Raw genomic sequence first — 19573 nt, 5'->3', positions numbered from 1 at the left:
CTTCTAAGGCTATTTCTCAAGATAAAAGTCATGCTAATGTACAAACATGTACCACATTTTATAAATTCTAAGATGTACACTTTTCATTTGGACATCTGTGAAATTGGGATGTGTCTTCTCATTGATGGTGTCTTATACTTTATGAAATAGTGTATGTACAAGGATGTTCTAAAATTTTGAAATAACCTAAAAGTCTGAAGATAGAAACCTGCTTAGTTTGTAGTATAGCTATAGAAGAGAATATTATGAAACCGTTTGACACAGAAATATTATAATATATTTTTGAAAAAATTTGAAAAACAATTACCAAATAATATACATATAGTATGATCTCATTTTGTTAAAAGTGCGGTATGTTTATTTTTATTCTAGCTATATATATATATATATATATGTATGTATGCATAAATGTGTATGTGTGTGTTTATATATTCATAGAAAAAATTCTTGTCTAAAATGTTATGGTCATTATTTCTATGTGATGGAATTATAAGTAATATTTTATATTTTTCTCTTTGCTAATCTTTTTTTTTCCTATCAACGTAATGGCTACATGACACTTGTGGGACAAATGTTTAAGTGAAAAACAAAAATATTGATCCCAGTTCTTTTTAATGGCCCCAAACATGAATTAAGCTAAAAAAAAAAAAAAAAAAACCCTCAAAAACCAACTTACTTAAGTGGACAAGCCTGTATAAATAGAATTTGATGTTTAAAGCACCTAACTAAGCAACAACAGTACGCCTAGACCAATATTAATATCATTTACTATCACTGAGGTTTTAGAATGAGTCAAATATGAGCTAGATAGTTTGCATAAATTAGCTCAATTATTCCACAGGCAAACCTATGAGGAAAGCACAATTATCTCAGTGTAGACACAAAGAAACTGAGATTCAGAGAGATGAAAGGAGCTTGACTAAGATTGTGCAGCCGTACAACATATATGAGAAGCCATCACAACGATATGGAGGGCATCTAAAGAATCACGTGCAGCCACGCTGCCTCCAGCGTAGTTTCCTAACTACGCAATCATTTAACTTACATGCTGCCCTCAGAAACTACCCCCACCTTTGAAATATAATGCAGATATGCAGATATTTGAACAGTCTTCACAAAAGGAAATCTGTTTACATGCATTAAGTTTATAACGCTGATATAAAAAAGCAAGAATGGAGCAAACCCTGAAGGGAAATAGGAATTGATTAAAATCTGTACCTCCTCCCATTTCCTCCAAAGTTAAGGTAATTTATTATTAGGTCAAGGATAGAATGTTTTAAATGCCTATATAGCTCTACAGAGATTGTGCTTTATACTTTTTATGGAATTCATTGGCAATCTAAACTTAATATGAAGCGCCTAAAGCTACAATATGGTATTACAGACGAAACCTTGTATATGGTATATTATGGGCAATTTAAGCAATGATCAAGGACAGTTTGATTTGTGGCCTAACATTAGAACCTAAACGCTGATAAAGGTGCAAGTGTAACTTCTTTTGTCTCTCTGCCCCAACTGTCCAGGACCTGGCGGCTGGGCTGCAGCTAACAGGCTGGATTACTCTTACGATGACTTCCTGGACACTGTGCGAGAAACACCCACGGGCGCTGGCAAAGCCAGATCTTCACGGATTAAAAGAAGTGCCCCATTATCTGACCACAAAATTAAGTTAATTTTTAACATCACAGGTAAGGATAGACTATCTATTTGAAAAGGTTAATATAGCGGGGAATTCTTGGTTGGAGACCTGTTTTTCAGATTTTCTATTTGTTATCATTATTAGGAAATGACCCTGGCCCTGAAAATTAGGGCAAGCACAATCAACCAAGTTTCGTCACTTTTTTCTTAATATCACAGATATATTTTATAGTTCCCATAGCAACAAGCCCCCTGCTTTGTGCTCATCTTGACATGATGAACTACGGTGTGTTTTTAAAAAGCAAGAGTTTGCAGGAATTTAATATGTAATCATGAAGAACTCCACAAAAGGGTGATGTAGATCCAGCATAGGAGAGAAAGATTAAAACCAATCGTGTTGTTCTTAATATTCTCCAGGTACTAGTTGCTCAGTAAGTGGTGTTTAAGTTTCAGTTTATTTTTCCTGGAAGATTTTTTTTTTTTAAATAATTTTATTTACTTATTTATTTATTTAAAGAGTGGTAACTATTTTTTTTTAATTAATTAATTTATTTATTTATTTTTGGCTATGTTGGGTCTTCATTTCTGTGCAAGGGCTTTCTCTAGTTGTGGCGAGTGGGGGCCACTCTTCATTGCGGTGCGCGGGCCTCTCACCGTCGCGGCCTCTCTTGTTGCGGAGCACAGGCTCCAGACGCGCAGGCTCAGTAGTTGTGGCTCACGGGCCTAGTTGCTCCATGGCATATGGGATCTTCCCAGACCAGGGCTCGAACCCGCGTCCCCTGCATTGGCAGGCAGATTCTCAACCACTGCGCCACCAGGGAAGCCCCCTGGAAGATTTTTAATATGCTATTTCCCTTTGGTAAAAACTCACTACAAATGGCTTCCTGCAACACCATGTGTGTGTGTTATGTTTTCTCTTGTTTCGTTTTTATCTCAGCTAGTGTGCCCTTACCCGATGAAAGAAATGATACCCTTGAATTGGAAAATCAGCAACGACTCATTAAGACGTTGGAAACTATCACAAATCGACTGAAAAGGACCCTTACTAAGGAGCCCATGTATTCCTTTCATCTTGCATCTGAAATGCTTGTAGCTGACAGCAATTCCTTAGAAACCGAAAAGGCTTTCCTCTTCTGCAGACCAGGCTCCATGCTGAGAGGGCGTATGTGTGGTAAGACTTCTCCCTGTAATCAAAAATATTTGGTGCCTATTGGGTCAAATGACATGGATAGAGTCGTTTTACAACTCTAAAGGGATATTGTGATGAAAGCTACATTTTCTTATTGTTACATGCTTAGTGTCTCAAAAGTCTAGATAACCACTATTGGTCATGACAAGAAATTATTTTAGGTGAGCGACTCAAATCTTAGTTTTATTTATAGATCTTTAGACCTCACGGCTTTCAGCAGCAACTCCAATAATAGAAACTCATACCTTCTGACCGCTCATGTGTGCTGGCTGAGCCCGTCTCATGTGTTTAATCCTGTTTAGCTACTGTATGAGGTACCATTCTTATTAAGTACATTTTATACGTGAGAAAACTGAAGCCAGGGAGGCTAAGAACTTACCCAGTAAGTCTTACCGTTTAAGACAGTAAGTGGTGTAGCCGAGATTCCCACCCAGGCAGCCAACATGAAATTCACATAGCATAAACTGAACCATTTTAAAGTATACAATTCAGGGACTTCCCTGGTGGCGCAGTGGTTAAGAATCCGCCTGCCAATGCAGGGGACACGGGTTCGATCCCTGGTCTGGGAAGATCCCACATGCCGCAGATCAACTAAGCCCATGCGCCACAACTACTGAGCCTGTGCTCTAGAGCCCGCAAGCCACCACTACTGAACCCACCTGCCACAACTACTGAAGCCCACGTGCCTAGAGCCCGTGCTCCGCAACAAGAGAAGCCACCGCATTGAGAAGCCCGCGCACAGCAAAGAGTAGCCCCCACTCGCTGCAACTAGAGGAAGCCCGTGCACAGCAACAAAGACCCAACACAGCCAAAAATAAATAAATAAAATAAATAAATTTATTTTAAAAAGTATACAATTCAGTGGTATTTAGTACAATTGCAATGTCATTCAACTGTCACCTCTATCACAATTCCAGAACATTTTCATCACCCCCAAAGGAGACCCCAGACCCATTAAACTTCCATTCCCCATTCTCCCTCCCCTGAGTCCCTTAGCTTTTACCCCTATTTTAGACTGTCACTATCTGGATCAGTTCCAGTCTCTTTCCCAAATAAGTCATCATTTATAGATGGTGGGATCTCCTCTAACCAAACTCTGTCCGCTCAATGGAACCAACTGACATGAGTCTTCTGTTAACCTCTCTGTAGGTTGGGGCTCTTGTGTCCTGGTCGGAAAACCTTCCTCAACAGTTCTTACTGCTATTCCCAGAGCTCAGTTGAGTTTTTCACAGTGTGATAAACCCAGCCCATCAAAAGCACATTAACGTTGTCTTTCTGAGCCTCCTCTTTGTTTTTTCTCAACTTGTGAGTGAAAATCAGGAATTGCCTTGGCCAACATTTTGCATTTCTCAGTGTGGTCTTCAGACTACCTGTGTCAGCATACCCTGAAGTGCTTTCAAAATGCAGCTTGGTTAAGGCCCCATCCCAAAACGGATGCATCTGACCCCTTGGGGTCAGGGCATTGGAATCTGAAATTTAATAAGTTGCCAGGTAATTCTTACATACCTTAACACCTCAGAATCACCCAAGTGATTCTTTCAAGTGTCCTCTCTATAAAAATACTAACTTCGATAGCAGGCTTTCAGTGAATTTAACATCCCACTTTGGTCTCAGAAATTCTGCACTCCAGGCCTCCAAATAGTAGACCAAATCTTCCAGGAAGGAAGGTTCTAAAATTGGCCTGTTTCCTCGGAGCCTTTGGGTCTGAGGATGCCTCAGACTTGCCTTCAGTGGGCAGTAATTCCTGCAATCAGAGACAAGGGTCGACTCAAGTCACTTGTTTTAGGCTCACCACCTTTGCCTGTTTTTATTTCTAGAAATAATGCTATAATGGACACTCAATTTCGTAAGGGAAACCATTCAGAAGAACAGCTATGAAATCATTTTTAATATCTCGAAGCCCCAAATTAACCTAAACATTCATTGTTTTATCTTCTTCTTCCATGAACTGTGTGTTTCCAGAATAATCTGGTTTATTAGAGCTTCAACCCACACTTCAAAGCCCCCATCATATAAACACTAAGCTTGGTCAATAAGAATTTGCATTTTCTCAAAAAAAAAAAAAAAGAGTCTACTGTTGGTTTAGAGGAATACATTTCTGGAAGGTTTATCATGTGAGTAAGCCTCTGGCAGTAAAATTTAACCCATAAACAATAGTATCTGGAAGCAGGCTTTATTACTCTCATGCCTTAGGGAAAAAGCGCATTCCATACTATATTCAGTGTTTCCTGCTTGTTTTCTCTTCAGTTAATTGCCCTTTGGGAACCTACTATTCTCTGGAGAATTCTGTCTGTGAAAGCTGCTTGATGGGTTCCTATCAAGATGAAGAAGGGCAGCTTGAGTGCAAACCCTGTCCAACTGGAACTTACACTGAATATCTCCATTCAAGAAGCAGCTCGGAATGTAAAGGTAGGGGCTTAGTGCTCATTTTAACCAGAAGCCTAAATTTTGTTTCCAGTTATAAAATCTCAATGGCAAATAGGATGAAATACGAGCATTACCAAAAGCAATTTCATTAATTGCTTTTTTCTCTCTTTTAATTGCAAACTGTTACTCACTTTAGAGAAGTCCATTTATCTTCCCTTTTGCAACAGTCCATTGCTCTAGGTCAAACTCCACTGTCAAGAACTCTAATCCACATTCATCAGTTAACCTGGGTGTTTTATAGTGAATCTCACTTTAATTGGTGGAAAGGACTTTCATGGCTCTTAGCAAGCATTAGGCTGCTTTTTGTTAGAATAATATCTGATATGATGAGATTCACTCTCCATTTACTTGGAAATGAATAACTACAGGCCCATATGCACCTATTCTTGCTACTAAAGTATCCAGTCCTTTCAAAATATTGTTACTGTTATTCTCAGTGAACATTCCTGATGGAAACATTTTCTTTCACATTTAAAGTTACAGTAAGACACACCTAAAAGAAGGAATTGCAAAATTGTTCCTCCTTGCCTGTTGTTGCCAATGCAGGTACGGGTACTTCATGACACATGTAACCTTGAGAGCAGTGCTAGGTGATTGCAAATGCACTAAAAATGTTAGCAGCGCTGAAAATGAGAGTCATCCGGAGGAGAAGGGCAGAAGGAAAGGACAGTGCACTGGGAATTGGGGAATCTGGCCTTAAGCCCGCTCTACTACAAAACCATTGCTATGAGTTTGGGAAAGCTGCTTAATTAACCTCTCTGGGCCTGATGCTAAGACTACTTTTACTTCTTCTCTGCCAACCCTCAAATGAAATGGTGTCTGTAGGGAGGACGAGGTAAGAGGGCCAGTTCTTATTTAGAGTGAAAAAGGTGCCAGCATAGTCATGAGACTCTAGCTTAATCGGGGGTTTTGTTTCAGTCACTCAAGAGAACAGTGTACAAGCTGAGAACTTGTACAAAAACAAGCTTCCCCGGGACAGCTTGATCTTATGAGAGTGACTTTCTGAGATGCAGATTTCTAACTTCACCCAAAAACTGTTTGTCGACATTTTCTACGTGTCAAACACCGTGCTAGGTCATAATACAAGTAACTGGAAATGAGCCTAAGACTTGGTATACAGAAGTATGGGGAGTCTAAAATATAACATGTATGCTTGGAGTTCTTCGTGACCCTCATTCTATCCTAAATAAATTCAAATGTGGAAAATCCTATTGTACACAGTGCTAATTTTGTATAGCTGGTGTCATCGTTATTAACCACGTTACATTTTTCGTTTTAGCTCAGTGTAAACAAGGCACCTACTCATCAAATGGGCTTGAGACCTGCGAATCTTGTCCACTGGGCAGCTATCAGCCAGCATTTGGTTCCCGGGGATGCCTCGTATGTCCAGAAAACACTTCAACTGTGAAGAGAGGAGCCGTGGACATTTCTGCTTGTGGAGGTTAAGTCTTAAACATCGCTTTTTTTTTTCAAGCCTCCTAGGTTCTATGCATGGAGGAGTGGAATCTTTTCAGCAAAACCATATGTCTACTGCATGCAAAGAATGTAAATAACTGTCTCTTCATAGAGAGTTTCCTTCTATTCGGCCAGTCAATACTTAAGTGTAAACACCCATAATATAAACACCGTGCTGGTACCGTTAGGAGCACACAAGAAGCACAAGACTTGGTCCCAGCCCTCAACATTTGTAACCATGTGGCCACATGATATGATAGAAATACATCTCAACTAGGAACTTAGATTCCTCAGGTATAAAATGAGGTCTTATCTAATGTTCCTTGAAACTCTAAAAATACCACCTCTGAATTGTAACGTTCATTCCCTACAGTTTGAAGATTTTCATGAGTGATTATCCACTCTGGCTGCATACTAGAATCATTGCACATTTACATCAGTATTTTAAAAATACTGAAACCCAATCTCTGCCCCCCCCCAGGTATTCTGATTTAAGTTTTCTGGTTTTCTTCTGAAGTTCCCCCAGGTGATTCTAAAGTATGACTAATTTTGGTTCTCAAATGTCACCATGGAGAGTTTGTTAAAACACAGAGTGCTGGGCCCCAGCCCCAGAGTTTTTAATTCAGCAGGTCAGGTGTGGGGCCTGAGAATTTGCATTTCTAACTAATTCTCAAGTGATGCTGATTCTGCTTGGTCCAGGGACCACACATTGAGAACCACTGGTTTAAATAGAAATATAAAGATTAGAGTTCTATTTTTCAAGTAATTCTAACATCCCTACCAAGTACAGTTTTCCAGCAGTGAAAAAACTGGAAGCCATAAACAAAAGTAAAAGATGAAAACTTAGAATGACAGTGAAACTAGGTCTGACAGTCAAGGTCAGTCTATTGCCAGAATCTCCAATAAACTGCAATGACTTTGCAAATTCAGTGGAACTTTGCAAAAAATAAAAAGTTGTTGGCCTCCCTCTGCTACATCGCTGGGAACAGAACAAGCATGCCTGGCTAAAAGATGACTTTTTAAAAAATTGTGTGTCCTCCCCATTCTTTTTTTTTTTTTTTTTCCCTTGATCTAGTTTCTTTTTTTTTAATCGGTCATCAGTTTTATACACATCAGTGTATACATGTCAATCCCAATCGCCCAATTCAGCACACCACCATCCCCAGCCCACCGCGGTTTTCCCCCCTTGGTGTCCATACGTCTGTTCTCTACATCTGTGTCTCAACTTCTGCCCTGCAAACCGGTTCATCTGTACCATTTTTCTAGGTTCCACATACGTGCGTTAATATACGATATTTGTTTTTCTCTTTCTGACTTACTTCACTCTGTATGACAGTCTCCCCATTCTTAATACCCTTATTGAAAAACCTAAGGTCTATGGCAATCTGAAAGTTTAAACTCTTCCCTTACTGATGAGTGATGTTTTTAAGAAGCCAGTCTGCTGGTTCCCCATTCCCTCAAGCTACACACACACACATCCCATGCTCATTGCACCCCAATCATATATACATCTGCATCCAGTTAGAGGCTGAGATTCCTAGAAAACAAATGCTTAGGCTGTTTGAGTGTAGTGGTGGGGAGGGGACGGGGAGTGTCCAGCATTGCATCCTGGGAGTCGTAGTCCTCATAATTTAAGTGCTACAGGAAATACATACTATGAGTAATAGGTTTTATATGCTCCATCGGTTTGAATCTCAGAATTTCACAGTAGATGAAAGCCTCTTAGACTTGAGGAATTGGGCGAGCAGTGTTCATCAGCCTAATGTTTCACTGATGAGAAGAGAATTTAACTAGGACCTATTTGAAACTCATAAACCATGTGTGTTGTGTAATACCAGCTGTGGATTTTTTTTTTTTAATTAAAAGTCAAACAAAACCTCACATTATGGTTGAAAGAGATCTGCCAAAGACTCTATTATTTTGTCAGTATACAAGCTAACTATGGAAGAAAGTCTGCAGGGAAAAATCCGCGCCCCTCCCCTCCCCCCCCTTCTCTCTCCCCGCCCCTCCCTCTCCCTCCCGTCTCCCTCTCTCCCTCCCTCCCTCCCTCCTTCCTTCCTTCCTTCCTTCCAACCACAAAAGCAACTAGGATTTTTACGGTGAAACAAGTTCATATTTGACAAATTTTTATCCTTTAACTTTCCAGATAAGCCTTGAGGTTTTCTAATACCAAATTACTGCAATTAAGTAATTATAATTCCCAGAAAATCTCTAAACTTCTGGTAACTGTTCCATTTCTCCTAATATTCCTAGCATATGTTTAACCACAGTCTACTTGTCCTGAGTAGGAATTGGTAATATTTGGTAATGACACTTACCCCTGCGGTGCTGGATAAACACCATTTTACTTTTACTTTAAATTTAAATGTGTGTGAGTTCTAAAACAGTCCCTTATATATTTTCCTTAGTTTTCAGCCAACCCCTTTTCTCTCCCTCTCTCCCCCTCCCCTTCTTTCTTTCTCTCCGTCTCCTCTTTTCTCTTTCTGTACTGATTTATGTTTTATGGGCATGTTGTACAGTTTATCTTATTTTTTGCTGACATATCACTTTTTGCCTCCTTTGGCCTGTTGAACTTAAAATATCATTAATAAATATAGCAGTTATCTTTAAGTATATTACTATGTTAGCATAATGTAACATTCTTTATACATTTCACCTATTGTCACTTATTAGGATATTAAATAGTCTTGAGTCCTTGGTTACAGAAGAGTCTGAAATTTTCCATTTTTTAAAAATGATTTTTATCAAAATAATCCCACAAATGAGTTTTTAGTGGTGGTGTTGTTTACATATGGTCCCAATAGAAGGAAAGATTATTTGTGGAACAGGATGGTAACACTTCTTAGCCCAACCCTGTAGGATGAAGTTAAAAGGAGGCTCAGAATACAAGGCTTTGACTTCTGGCTTTGTCATAGGAAACCAATGGCTCCAAGGCTGAATTTATTCCTTTACACTATCAGGGGACAGACATGTGAGGTTACATTTTTCCCTGGTCATTTCAATGCTTTATTTTTAATTCTATTTTGATATCACTTTTGGCATATTTGGATACTTTTTTTCTCTTTCTCTACAGTAGAAGAGGTGAGAAGAATTTTGTTCCATTTGTCTTGATTTAGAAACCACAGTTTCTCTGGCCAAGGTTCAGAATGAAACTTTCTCACATCTTTTCTTATGACATTAGTCCATTAGGAACTGTGTCATGTGTGTATGCATGTGTGTGTATTTAATACTGTACTGTGTACTAGATAGTGCTATTATTATGTATATGTGTATGTTTATACATTCATATATGTGTGTGTATGTATATGTGTGTGTGTATATATATATATGTACTGCATATATAAATTATATATTAAATGCTGATTATTCACTCTTGGAAAGTATATTTGTGATGACAACTGTCTGCCCTTGGAATGTAATTTAAACTAATTTCCACATGAAAGTTTATTTTACACTTTCTAGGTCAAAAAGCAAAGTATAGACATCACAACACCATGTTTGCTATTTTGAGATGCTAATTGGCTTATTGATTTTTAATCTTAAGATTTTATTATTACTATATCTTAGTATAATTTTTGACAATTATAGTATAATTATGTGCTACAACTGACAGTATAATTCTGTTAGTTTTTAGGGGCACAGTCTTTTTTTCTTTTTAAGGGTAAGATTGTACTGAAAAAAGTTATATGGAAAAAAACAGTTTAATTCATTATAGCATCTTGGGTTTAAGTGGCAGCATTTATATTTCTAGCATATCATGCACATTCATAGATATCCTCTCAAACAGAAAATTTATACTTTGATCAGTGGAAGATTTATGCTTCCAATTAACTAATTAGCTATTTGGAAGGTACCTTTTCCAAATAGACAATCATTTTTGGAAACTTGGGAATCAGAAAACCCATTTTAAACTCCTATAGGTTTATAATATGTTTGTGCAAAGCCCTGTCTACATCTAGTAACAGAGTAGATTATTTTATTCTTGGTGAAACAAAGATACTTGTAGTTTAAAACTCTCCTTGAATATAGCAAATGTAGCCACCAGAAATTTTTTTTTCTAAATATGCATTAATATCTATGTTATCTTCTGTCATCTCTTGATTCAATTCTCTACTTTTTGTCAGTTGGGTACGTAAAAGAGCTCTTTTGCAAAAGATTTGCCTAGCTGTTTTTGCTTAAGAAATTTGATCGAAGCGTCTTGAGATTACGACAGATGTGTTGTCATTTACTTAATGTTTATTGTCATACCAATAAAAAAGAGATGCCATCACTTGGAGTATCCTGCTCCCTTGAGCCTCAAGTGTATCTCTAAAATTTTCAACCATATTGGTAATTATTTCTGCTATACTAATTTTTATTATCAAGAATCCAAAACCTAAATGATAAGTATGCTGATATCCTGAGTAGCTGTTTCCCTGTGTCCTGTCTCCTATACTTAATTTTATGCAGACGAATCTTAATAGTTTTAGTAGTTTTCAGCATTTATAATGGTTTTAGGGCTCACTCAAATGACTCCAGATCACACACTCTGCCTGAATTTGTCTATGGATCACAGTCTAAAACCCCAACCCAAGGATTTAGTCATGGGTACTCTACCCCACTATCCCTCTGCCAAATGTAACCAAAATTTATGTTTGGGGCTGTTTTCTTATATTCCACCAAATCTTGGCAAGAGAATTTCCAATTTGGTTAAAAGATAATATTCAACTGCATGTTGTTTACGAAAAGCATGTCTAACCCAAAATGACATTAAAAGTTTTAAAAATAAAAGACCCCCCAATAAATAATAGACAACTCTACAGGGGAAATAAAAATTTCTGCCAATGGGACTGTAAATTACATTATTTAAAGATTTGGGCATGACATATTTATGGCTTTAAATTGTCATATCTTTAGCTCTAACTACTCAACTACTCAAAGTCAAATGTTATCCCAAGGAAGTAATCAGAGCTATATTAAAAAATTTATATAGAAAAGTTCACGTCAGCATTATTTATAATAGCAAACTGGTAGAAACAACCTGAGTGTTCCATAGGAGAGGAAATGTGAGATCAATTATGGTCTGCCAATGAGATGTAATATTTTTCATTTATTAAACACCATGTTACTGAATGATTTGGGGAATGATTTGCTTATGATATAAAGTTAAGTGGAAAAATCATAACACAGTATTATATGGCCAATTCTGATTTTTACTGAGTTGCTGTGTGTTGTTGTGTTGTTAAAGATGGGAAGGAAACAACAAAACATTTATCTAGGTGATAAAATGGTCTGGGTATTAAGTAAGTGCAAGAGAAAATATTAGCAATGCGATAGCTTTCTTATAACCAAAGGTTAATGCACTTCTTTTAGAGGTAGGGTATACTGCTCTGAAGCACCAATGATTTGTTCTTACTTTTGCAGTGCCTTGTCCAGTAGGAGAGTTCTCTCGTTCTGGGTTAATGCCCTGTTATCCATGTCCTCAAGACTACTACCAACCCAACCCAGGGAAGTCCTTCTGCTTATCTTGTCCCTTTTATGGAACTACAACCATCACTGGTGCCAGATCCATCACAGATTGTTCCAGTAAGATGATATACTTCACTTCTCATGTAATCCTGTGTTGGAGACTTTTGTTCATCTCTGTGGTAGCTTCGATTCTGAATATTACTATTTTCAGTGCCTTTGGGTGTCTGGATGTGTTAAACTATCCTTTTGAAGGTCTTTTTGATGACAGTGACTCAAAGGTTCTTATTTTGGGAATGTCGAACTTGATAAATTCCAAATTTCTAAAAGTCTAGAATTTAATGACATAATTCCATCCATCTCTATGCTCTCTTTATATTACTGAAACAAAATATATGTGGCTTTACCCACTCTGAGAATCAGAATCTTGACCATGGTATTTAAATAGAGTCTGCTCCTAGAGAACAGACTTGCGGTTGCCAAGGGGGAGGGGGTTTTGGAGGAGGGGTGGAGTGGGAGGCTGGGATTAACAGATGTCAGCTGTTATATATAGAATGGACAAACAAGGCCCTACTGTATAGCACAGGGAACTATATTCAATATCCTATGATAAACCATAATGGAAAAGAATTTTTAAAAAGAATGTATATATTTGTATAACTGAATCACTTTGCTGTACAGCAGAAATTAGCAGTAAAACAACTATACTTCAATTTTAAAAAAGAAAAAGAAAAAAATAAATAGAGTCTGTTTATTGCCAATATCTACTACACACAAATACGTTTTTCAGTTGTTTTCCCATTAATTTTATTAGGTTTTAGTTCAACTTTCTCAGCAGCAGAGGAAAGTATAGTGCCTGTTGCTTCTCCTGGACATATCAAAAAGAAGTATGAAGTCAGCAGTCAGGCAAGTCCATTTTATATTTATAAAATTTTCTCTAATGGAATGCTTGGAAAACAATTTGTCGTTGTACATGTCCCACAGAGGAAAACTACCAGAGTTGAAACTTCAAGTAATCAAGACTCATGAATATTATCAATGAATAATTACATTTGCCTATGACTTATAAAATGAACTTGCCAAAAATGCAGCATTGGAAGTTCTAAGTACCAGAAATGGGAATTGTTCCCAGCAATGTCTGGCACAGAGAATTGTAGATGTGGCGCGTCTTTTGATTTGCTAATAATTAACATGTACCATGTACCATGAGCATAACCCATCATTTGAGTAAGGGCGTTTGGATTAACCAAAGCCCTTTTCTGATTAGCAGGAAGAGTTACTCAACTTTCATGAAAGTTATTTAAATATTTTGCCAGCAAAAATAAAAATCATTTATTGGAGTAAGTTGTGGGTTTTTAAAAAAATAGGAAACATAACTCATAAAACTTTTCCATTTATTTTTTTGAAGACGAGTTAAGAATAATTCTTTTGGGTGATTCAGCCATGACTCTGAATGCACCTTGCCCAATGTCATAATAAATTCCTTGGCTTTAAGTATTTTTAAGGAGGATAATGAAGTTATATTTCTTATTTTAACTTCCTACATCCAAACATACTCACTTATAAGGGCTTCATAAGTCATATTTGAAACTGCATGTAATGGACACAGACATATTAGAATCCACTGGCTTACTTTTAAAAATGATGCACAGATACCACTTCCAGAGATTCCTGATTTAGCTGGTCTGGGTTGGGGCCTGTCCTTAGAACACTTTTTAAAATGCCTTAAATGGAGCCAGCATTTAGCAACACTGCCTGGGTTTATCAGAACATCACTCAAGAATAATATATAGCATTTGTGCCCATATATGGCAGGTACCAGCGTTATGCAGGCAGCCGTCCAGCTGGACTCACCTGGAAACCGAAACCTGATGTAAACCTTCTAACTCCCTACTCAGAATTGCTTTGAAACAAATAGTGTTTTGTCTCTGATAAATTTCTTTTCTGCCACTGGTAGGTTTTCCATGAATGTTTCTTAAACCCCTGCCACAATGGTGGAACCTGCCAACAACTTGGGCGTGGTTATGTGTGTCTCTGTCCAACTGGATATACAGGTAACACAGGAATGCAAATTTTCATGTGTTTTTCATACAGTATCATTGTGACTTGCGGTATCAAACTTTGAAACATTAAAAATAAACACCATAAGATACATTAGACTGTATAATTGCACAAAAGTTTGGTTGAACAAGACAAACCAATAAGTGAAAAAAGCATACATATCTTACGAATGACAGTTTTCTTTGCACATTTTGGGGGAAGAATAAAGAATCATCTTCTCTATGAAAAGTCACATCATAACTCACGATTTAAATTGGAATACGGTTCCAGAGGCCATGTCCAAGGTTGCATTCTAACACAAATTAAATGCATGACACTCAACATAGAACAGATTGTCCAGCATAAACATTTTTAAACAAACTCCAGTTTCTCTCATTTGCTTCACATGAATGGAAGTTCTTATGAATGGCCATGATTTGTTGCTTTATTTCTTTCTGGAAGCTGTGCTTAGAAAAACAGCGTGGCTTTGAACTTGATTATGTAGGAATTATGTAAGAATTATGTTTTCTTGCAGTTTGGTTCAAATCCAGCTCCGTCCAGAAATATAATTTTTGAGGAGAAATGAACTATATCTTAAAAAATTGCAGTTTATTTAAAATAATTTCCTGTTTTCTTCCAGAAATGCAGTTTTTACATGTTTTTTTCGAGTTTTATGCCACCAACATGAAGTGTTTTTAATGAGAAAGTGGTATTTAAATAATTCACCACAAAATAAGCAAAAGAGAAGTTGGAAAACAAAATACAGAATGTTGTCATTTCACTTATTTCAACATGTGCATATGTGCATGTGTGTGTGTTTCAATTCTTATAAAAATTTTTGTCCCGACATTCCACAAGAAATAATGAACTTGTCCTAGAATTTTATAAATGAGAGGTGGTTGAGAAAAGCATAATATAGGACAGTGATTCTCAAATTTTGACGTGCATCAGAATCATCTGGAGGACTTCTTAAAACACAGATTGCTGGACCCCAATCCCAGAACTTCTGATTCAGTAGGTCTAGGGAAGTTGTGAGAATTTGCATTTCTATCATATTCCCAGGGGATTACTGATGCTGTTGGTCCAGGGACCACACTTTGAGACCCCCTGGTGTAGAAGAACCTGGGTTTCGGCAGAGCTAGCCCATAGAAAGCCTGTGTGCACCCTATGGGAAGGTGCACCCCATTCTAGGATACCTGACATATGAGCTGAGATCTGGCAGGATTTAGTCCCACCCCCACTTCCTCCGCCAAGTGGCCTTGGTAGCAAGTATATATGACTCTGTATTTTTCACTTTGGAATTAAACTAATTCCTGGCTCTATTTTATGCTTCCAGATTTCCCTTTTTCCCCCTCTACTTCTAACTTAGGATCTTTTGCTATCTTCTATGTATCCTTATAAGGATACCTTAAAGCTGTTTAGAGAGAGGTAATACCTTCATTAAATACTTAACTAGATGGTAGCTCTTAACAAATATTGCCCTTTCCTTCACCACCACCACTCCCTATAAATTCAGATTATTGGGATAATTATGTTTAAATGATCATGGTTCTGTTTCTGTTAATCCGCTCTTTGACTGACCTTCAGTGTCTGGTTTGCATTTTAGGCTTAAAATGTGAAACAGACATTGATGAATGCAGCTCACTGCCATGCTACAACAATGGAATTTGTAAAGACCGAGTTGGGGAGTTCATTTGTGAATGCCCATCTGGTTACACAGGTAAGGGGAAAGTTTCTCGTTCTTAGAATATTAACCCTGGAATCCTTAAAATAATGAGTTACCACCTCACACCTGTTAGAATGGCTATTATCAAAATATAAATGTCCATCAACGGAGGAATGGATAAAGAAGATGTGGGGGGGAGGTGTGTACACACACACACACACACACACACACACACACACACACAAAATGGAATATTAGCCATGAAAAAGAATGAAGTAATGCTATTTGCAGCGACATGGATAGACCTAGAGATTATTGTACTAAGTGAAGTAAGTCAGAAAGAGAAAGACAGATATCATATGATATTGCTTATATGTGGGATCTAAAAAATATGGTACAAATGAACCTATTTACAAAACAGAAATAGAGTCACAGATGTAGAAAACAAACTTACGGTTACCAAAGGGAAAAGGAGGGGGAGGGATAAATTGGGAGATTGGGATTGACTTATAAACACTACTATATTTAAAATAGATAACTAATAAGGACCTACTGTATAGCACAGGGAACTCTACTCAATACTCTGTAATGACCTATATGGGAATAGAATCTAAAAAGAGTGGATATATGTATAACTGATTCACTTTGCTGTACAGTAGAAACTTACACAACGTTGTAAATCAACTATACTCCAATAAAAATTAATTAAAAATTAAGAAAGATAAGAGATAACAGTGCTGGCAAGGACATGGAGAAAAGGGGACCATTGTGAGCTGTTGGTGGGAATGTAAATTGGTGCAGCCATTATGGAAAACAGCATGGAGGTTCCTCAAAAAATTAAAAATAGAATTACCATACAATCCAGCATTCCCTCATCTGGGTATGCATCCAAAGGAAATGAAATCACTATCTCAAAGAGATATCTGTATTTTCATGTTCATTGCAGCATTATTCACAATAGCCAATGGCCAAGATATGGAAACAAGCTAAGTATAAATCAAGGGATGAATGGATAAAGAAAATGTGAGGTAGGTAGGTAGGTAGATAGATAGATACATACATACATAGATACATATAGATACATAGATAGATAGATAAATAGATATCATATATATAATATATATTGGAATATTATTCAGCAAATAATTGTATTTGGCAAAGAGCAAAATTTTTCACAAACATGTTAGCCATGATTTCCAATCGTTTTGCTCTTACACCTGAACAACTTGCTTGAAAACCGATTAGTCTTAAATTCCTTTCAGTTTTCTCCAGCTCAAATATTCTGTGATTCTTTGCAGGTCAACTCTGTGAAGAAAACATAAATGAGTGTAGCTCCAGTCCTTGTTCAAATAAAGGAACTTGTGTTGATGGCTTGGCTGGTTATCGCTGCACGTGTGTGAAAGGATACATGGGTAAGATGTTTCCATTCTTCCTAGTTGTCATAGAGTCCTGTAAAGCACCAGAAATCATTACATTTACGAACATTACATATATATATGTATGTATATATATATGTAATATTATACAAGTTAATATTAATTTTCTGATTTTACAACTGTGCTGTGATTTCATAAGAGAGAGTCCTTATTTTTGAGGAAATTCACACTGAAGTATTTAGGGGTAAAAGGGCATCATTTCTACAATTTACTCTAAAACAGTTCAGAAAAAATAATATGTTCCTGTACATGTGTGTATATATATGTGTGTATAGAGACAGAAAGAGAGAGAGAAGACATGAGTTTATATGCTAAGACAAACACTCAAGAAGGAACTGGAGTTAAATTATATATAAAATCATATTGCGAATGGATGCTAAATAATAGAGTTAAAATATCTATCTATCTACACTTAACTGATAAAGAAGAAGTCTAAAACAGAAAATGATCAGTGAAGAAAAGAGGCAAGGTCAAAGAAACAGAGGAATATTTTGAACTAAATTTGCTAGTTCCATTTTTTAACATTATCTCAATTAGATATTCATTGCTAATGTTAGTTTCAGAAAGAGGTAAGATTGAAAGAGCAGATTTTCAAAAACACAGTCCTAAAATGATTTAGAAAAGCCAGAGCTTGTTGAAGAATGGCTCTGAAACCAGTTTGGTAGGCCAGTGGCTCTGCAGCCTCCATTCCCATCCTTTAGAAGCAGCATGCTCTAAGGAGTCAGCACCTTGATCCCAGTTTTCCCAAGGGGTTAACATGTGGGCTCGTTCTCGTCCTCATCCATCCCCAGGCCTACACTGTGAAACAGAAGTCAATGAATGCCAGTCAAGCCCATGCTTAAATAATGCAGTCTGTGAAGATCAGCTTGGGGGGTTCTTGTGCAAGTGCCCACCTGGATTTTTGGGCAGCCGGTGCGAAATAAACATGGATGAGTGTTTCAGCCAACCGTGCAAAAATGGAGCTACCTGCAAGGATGGTGCCAATAGCTTCAGGTAAAAGACTAAGTCTGGCTCCTTTCACTATTATTATTATTATCTGAACTGTTCAGTCATTCTGCAGTCTTTACAGAGTATTACTTTGAATTCCAAATCAGCCCTTCACAAATCCTAGCCCAAGGGTAAGCTATGGTAGAATCGGTCTACCACCTGATGTTCTGATTTCCTAAGTCTTGGGTGAAGTCTATAATTTTAAAATAGACAACCTGTATGTTTTAAGTTCCCCAGTGATTCTGATGCACAGCCAGACTTGGAAACCACTGCTCTATACTTGGGAAGTCATAAAAGATGAAAGGAAGCACATTTATTCAGAAGCAAATACAGAGGCACTGTACAAAACCCAGTTTTAAATGTTTTATATTTTAGCTGGAGTTTTCCCACTAGCTGAAATAGGAATTGTGCAATTCTACTGTCACAGCGCCATTCTACATTCTATAACCATGGTTTTCAAACTTTTATTTTTTAGTTTAGTAACCCTCGTTTCAGGAGAAATCTGAGTGTAAACAAATAAAACAATAAAAGCTAAACTTTGGGGGTTGAAAATAGTGGTGTTTTGGGGGAGAAAGACTCTGTCTTCCTGAGGCAGCTCTTAGGGAGCCAGTAGAAAACAGTTTGAAAACCAACACTTTTTTTTTTTTATTACTATCAAGTCTGCCCTATTCCATCCCCTTCCTCTTGCAGGATCTGTGGCTTCTGCAGTGCAAAAGACAGACTGGTCTTGCTTGCAAAATTTTAGGAAACTTTATTGCCCTCAACAAGCAACTGGTTCTGTAAGTTTTCGAAAGTTAAAAGCAAAAAAAAAAAAAAAAAAATTCTACCCCAGTTGCAACATTTCCCAGTACTTTTCCGGTTCAGCCCCCTTCCATTACCGTCCCCTAACAGAGCTAGGATACTATCTGGAAGAAATAGGAAGCCAGTTCTGCCAGTGAGACTTTCACTCTTAATATGGAAATGAGGTCTTAGCAGGGTAGCATCATCTTTTCATAGGCTTTTTTATATCTTCTGGCATACAGCCCCTAACCATAGGCAATGAGAAATTTCCAGATGAACAGCAAGAGTTCCAAACTCTCCCCAGGGTCCAAAACAATTGATGCATACCAAATTTGTCTAATCCTAACTAGAGGAAAGGTGAAGGTAAACCCTCCTAATTCAAAAGGAATGTTAGTTGCCACCAAAGTGAATCTGTTTCATAGACAAAGATATTGAACTGCCATAATGATATCACACTTGTACATATAAAGATGAGTGAAATTCTAGCCAAAATAGATTTACCCTCAACTA

At 37.4% G+C, this 19573-nt stretch overlaps 1 protein-coding gene across 1 annotated transcript in view; it reads left to right on the top strand.

Moving 5' to 3' along the window:
• Positions 1-19573, top strand: part of SVEP1 (sushi, von Willebrand factor type A, EGF and pentraxin domain containing 1) — a 183779-nt gene that overhangs the window by 97949 nt on the left and 66257 nt on the right. Inside the window, exons 15-24 of the mRNA XM_036856266.1 lie at positions 1524-1688; positions 2576-2809; positions 5075-5236; positions 6534-6695; positions 12113-12274; positions 12969-13060; positions 14112-14208; positions 15801-15914; positions 17159-17272; positions 18088-18289. Coding sequence (XP_036712161.1) covers positions 1524-1688; positions 2576-2809; positions 5075-5236; positions 6534-6695; positions 12113-12274; positions 12969-13060; positions 14112-14208; positions 15801-15914; positions 17159-17272; positions 18088-18289 — 1504 coding nt within the window. The remainder of the gene's footprint in view (positions 1-1523; positions 1689-2575; positions 2810-5074; positions 5237-6533; positions 6696-12112; positions 12275-12968; positions 13061-14111; positions 14209-15800; positions 15915-17158; positions 17273-18087; positions 18290-19573) is intronic.

The sequence above is a fragment of the Balaenoptera musculus genome, chromosome 6, assembly GCF_009873245.2.
Source record: "Balaenoptera musculus isolate JJ_BM4_2016_0621 chromosome 6, mBalMus1.pri.v3, whole genome shotgun sequence".
Lineage (NCBI taxonomy): Eukaryota > Metazoa > Chordata > Mammalia > Artiodactyla > Balaenopteridae > Balaenoptera > Balaenoptera musculus.
Note: the sequence above shows the minus strand (reverse complement) of the source record. Positions and strands in the feature narration are given on the sequence as shown.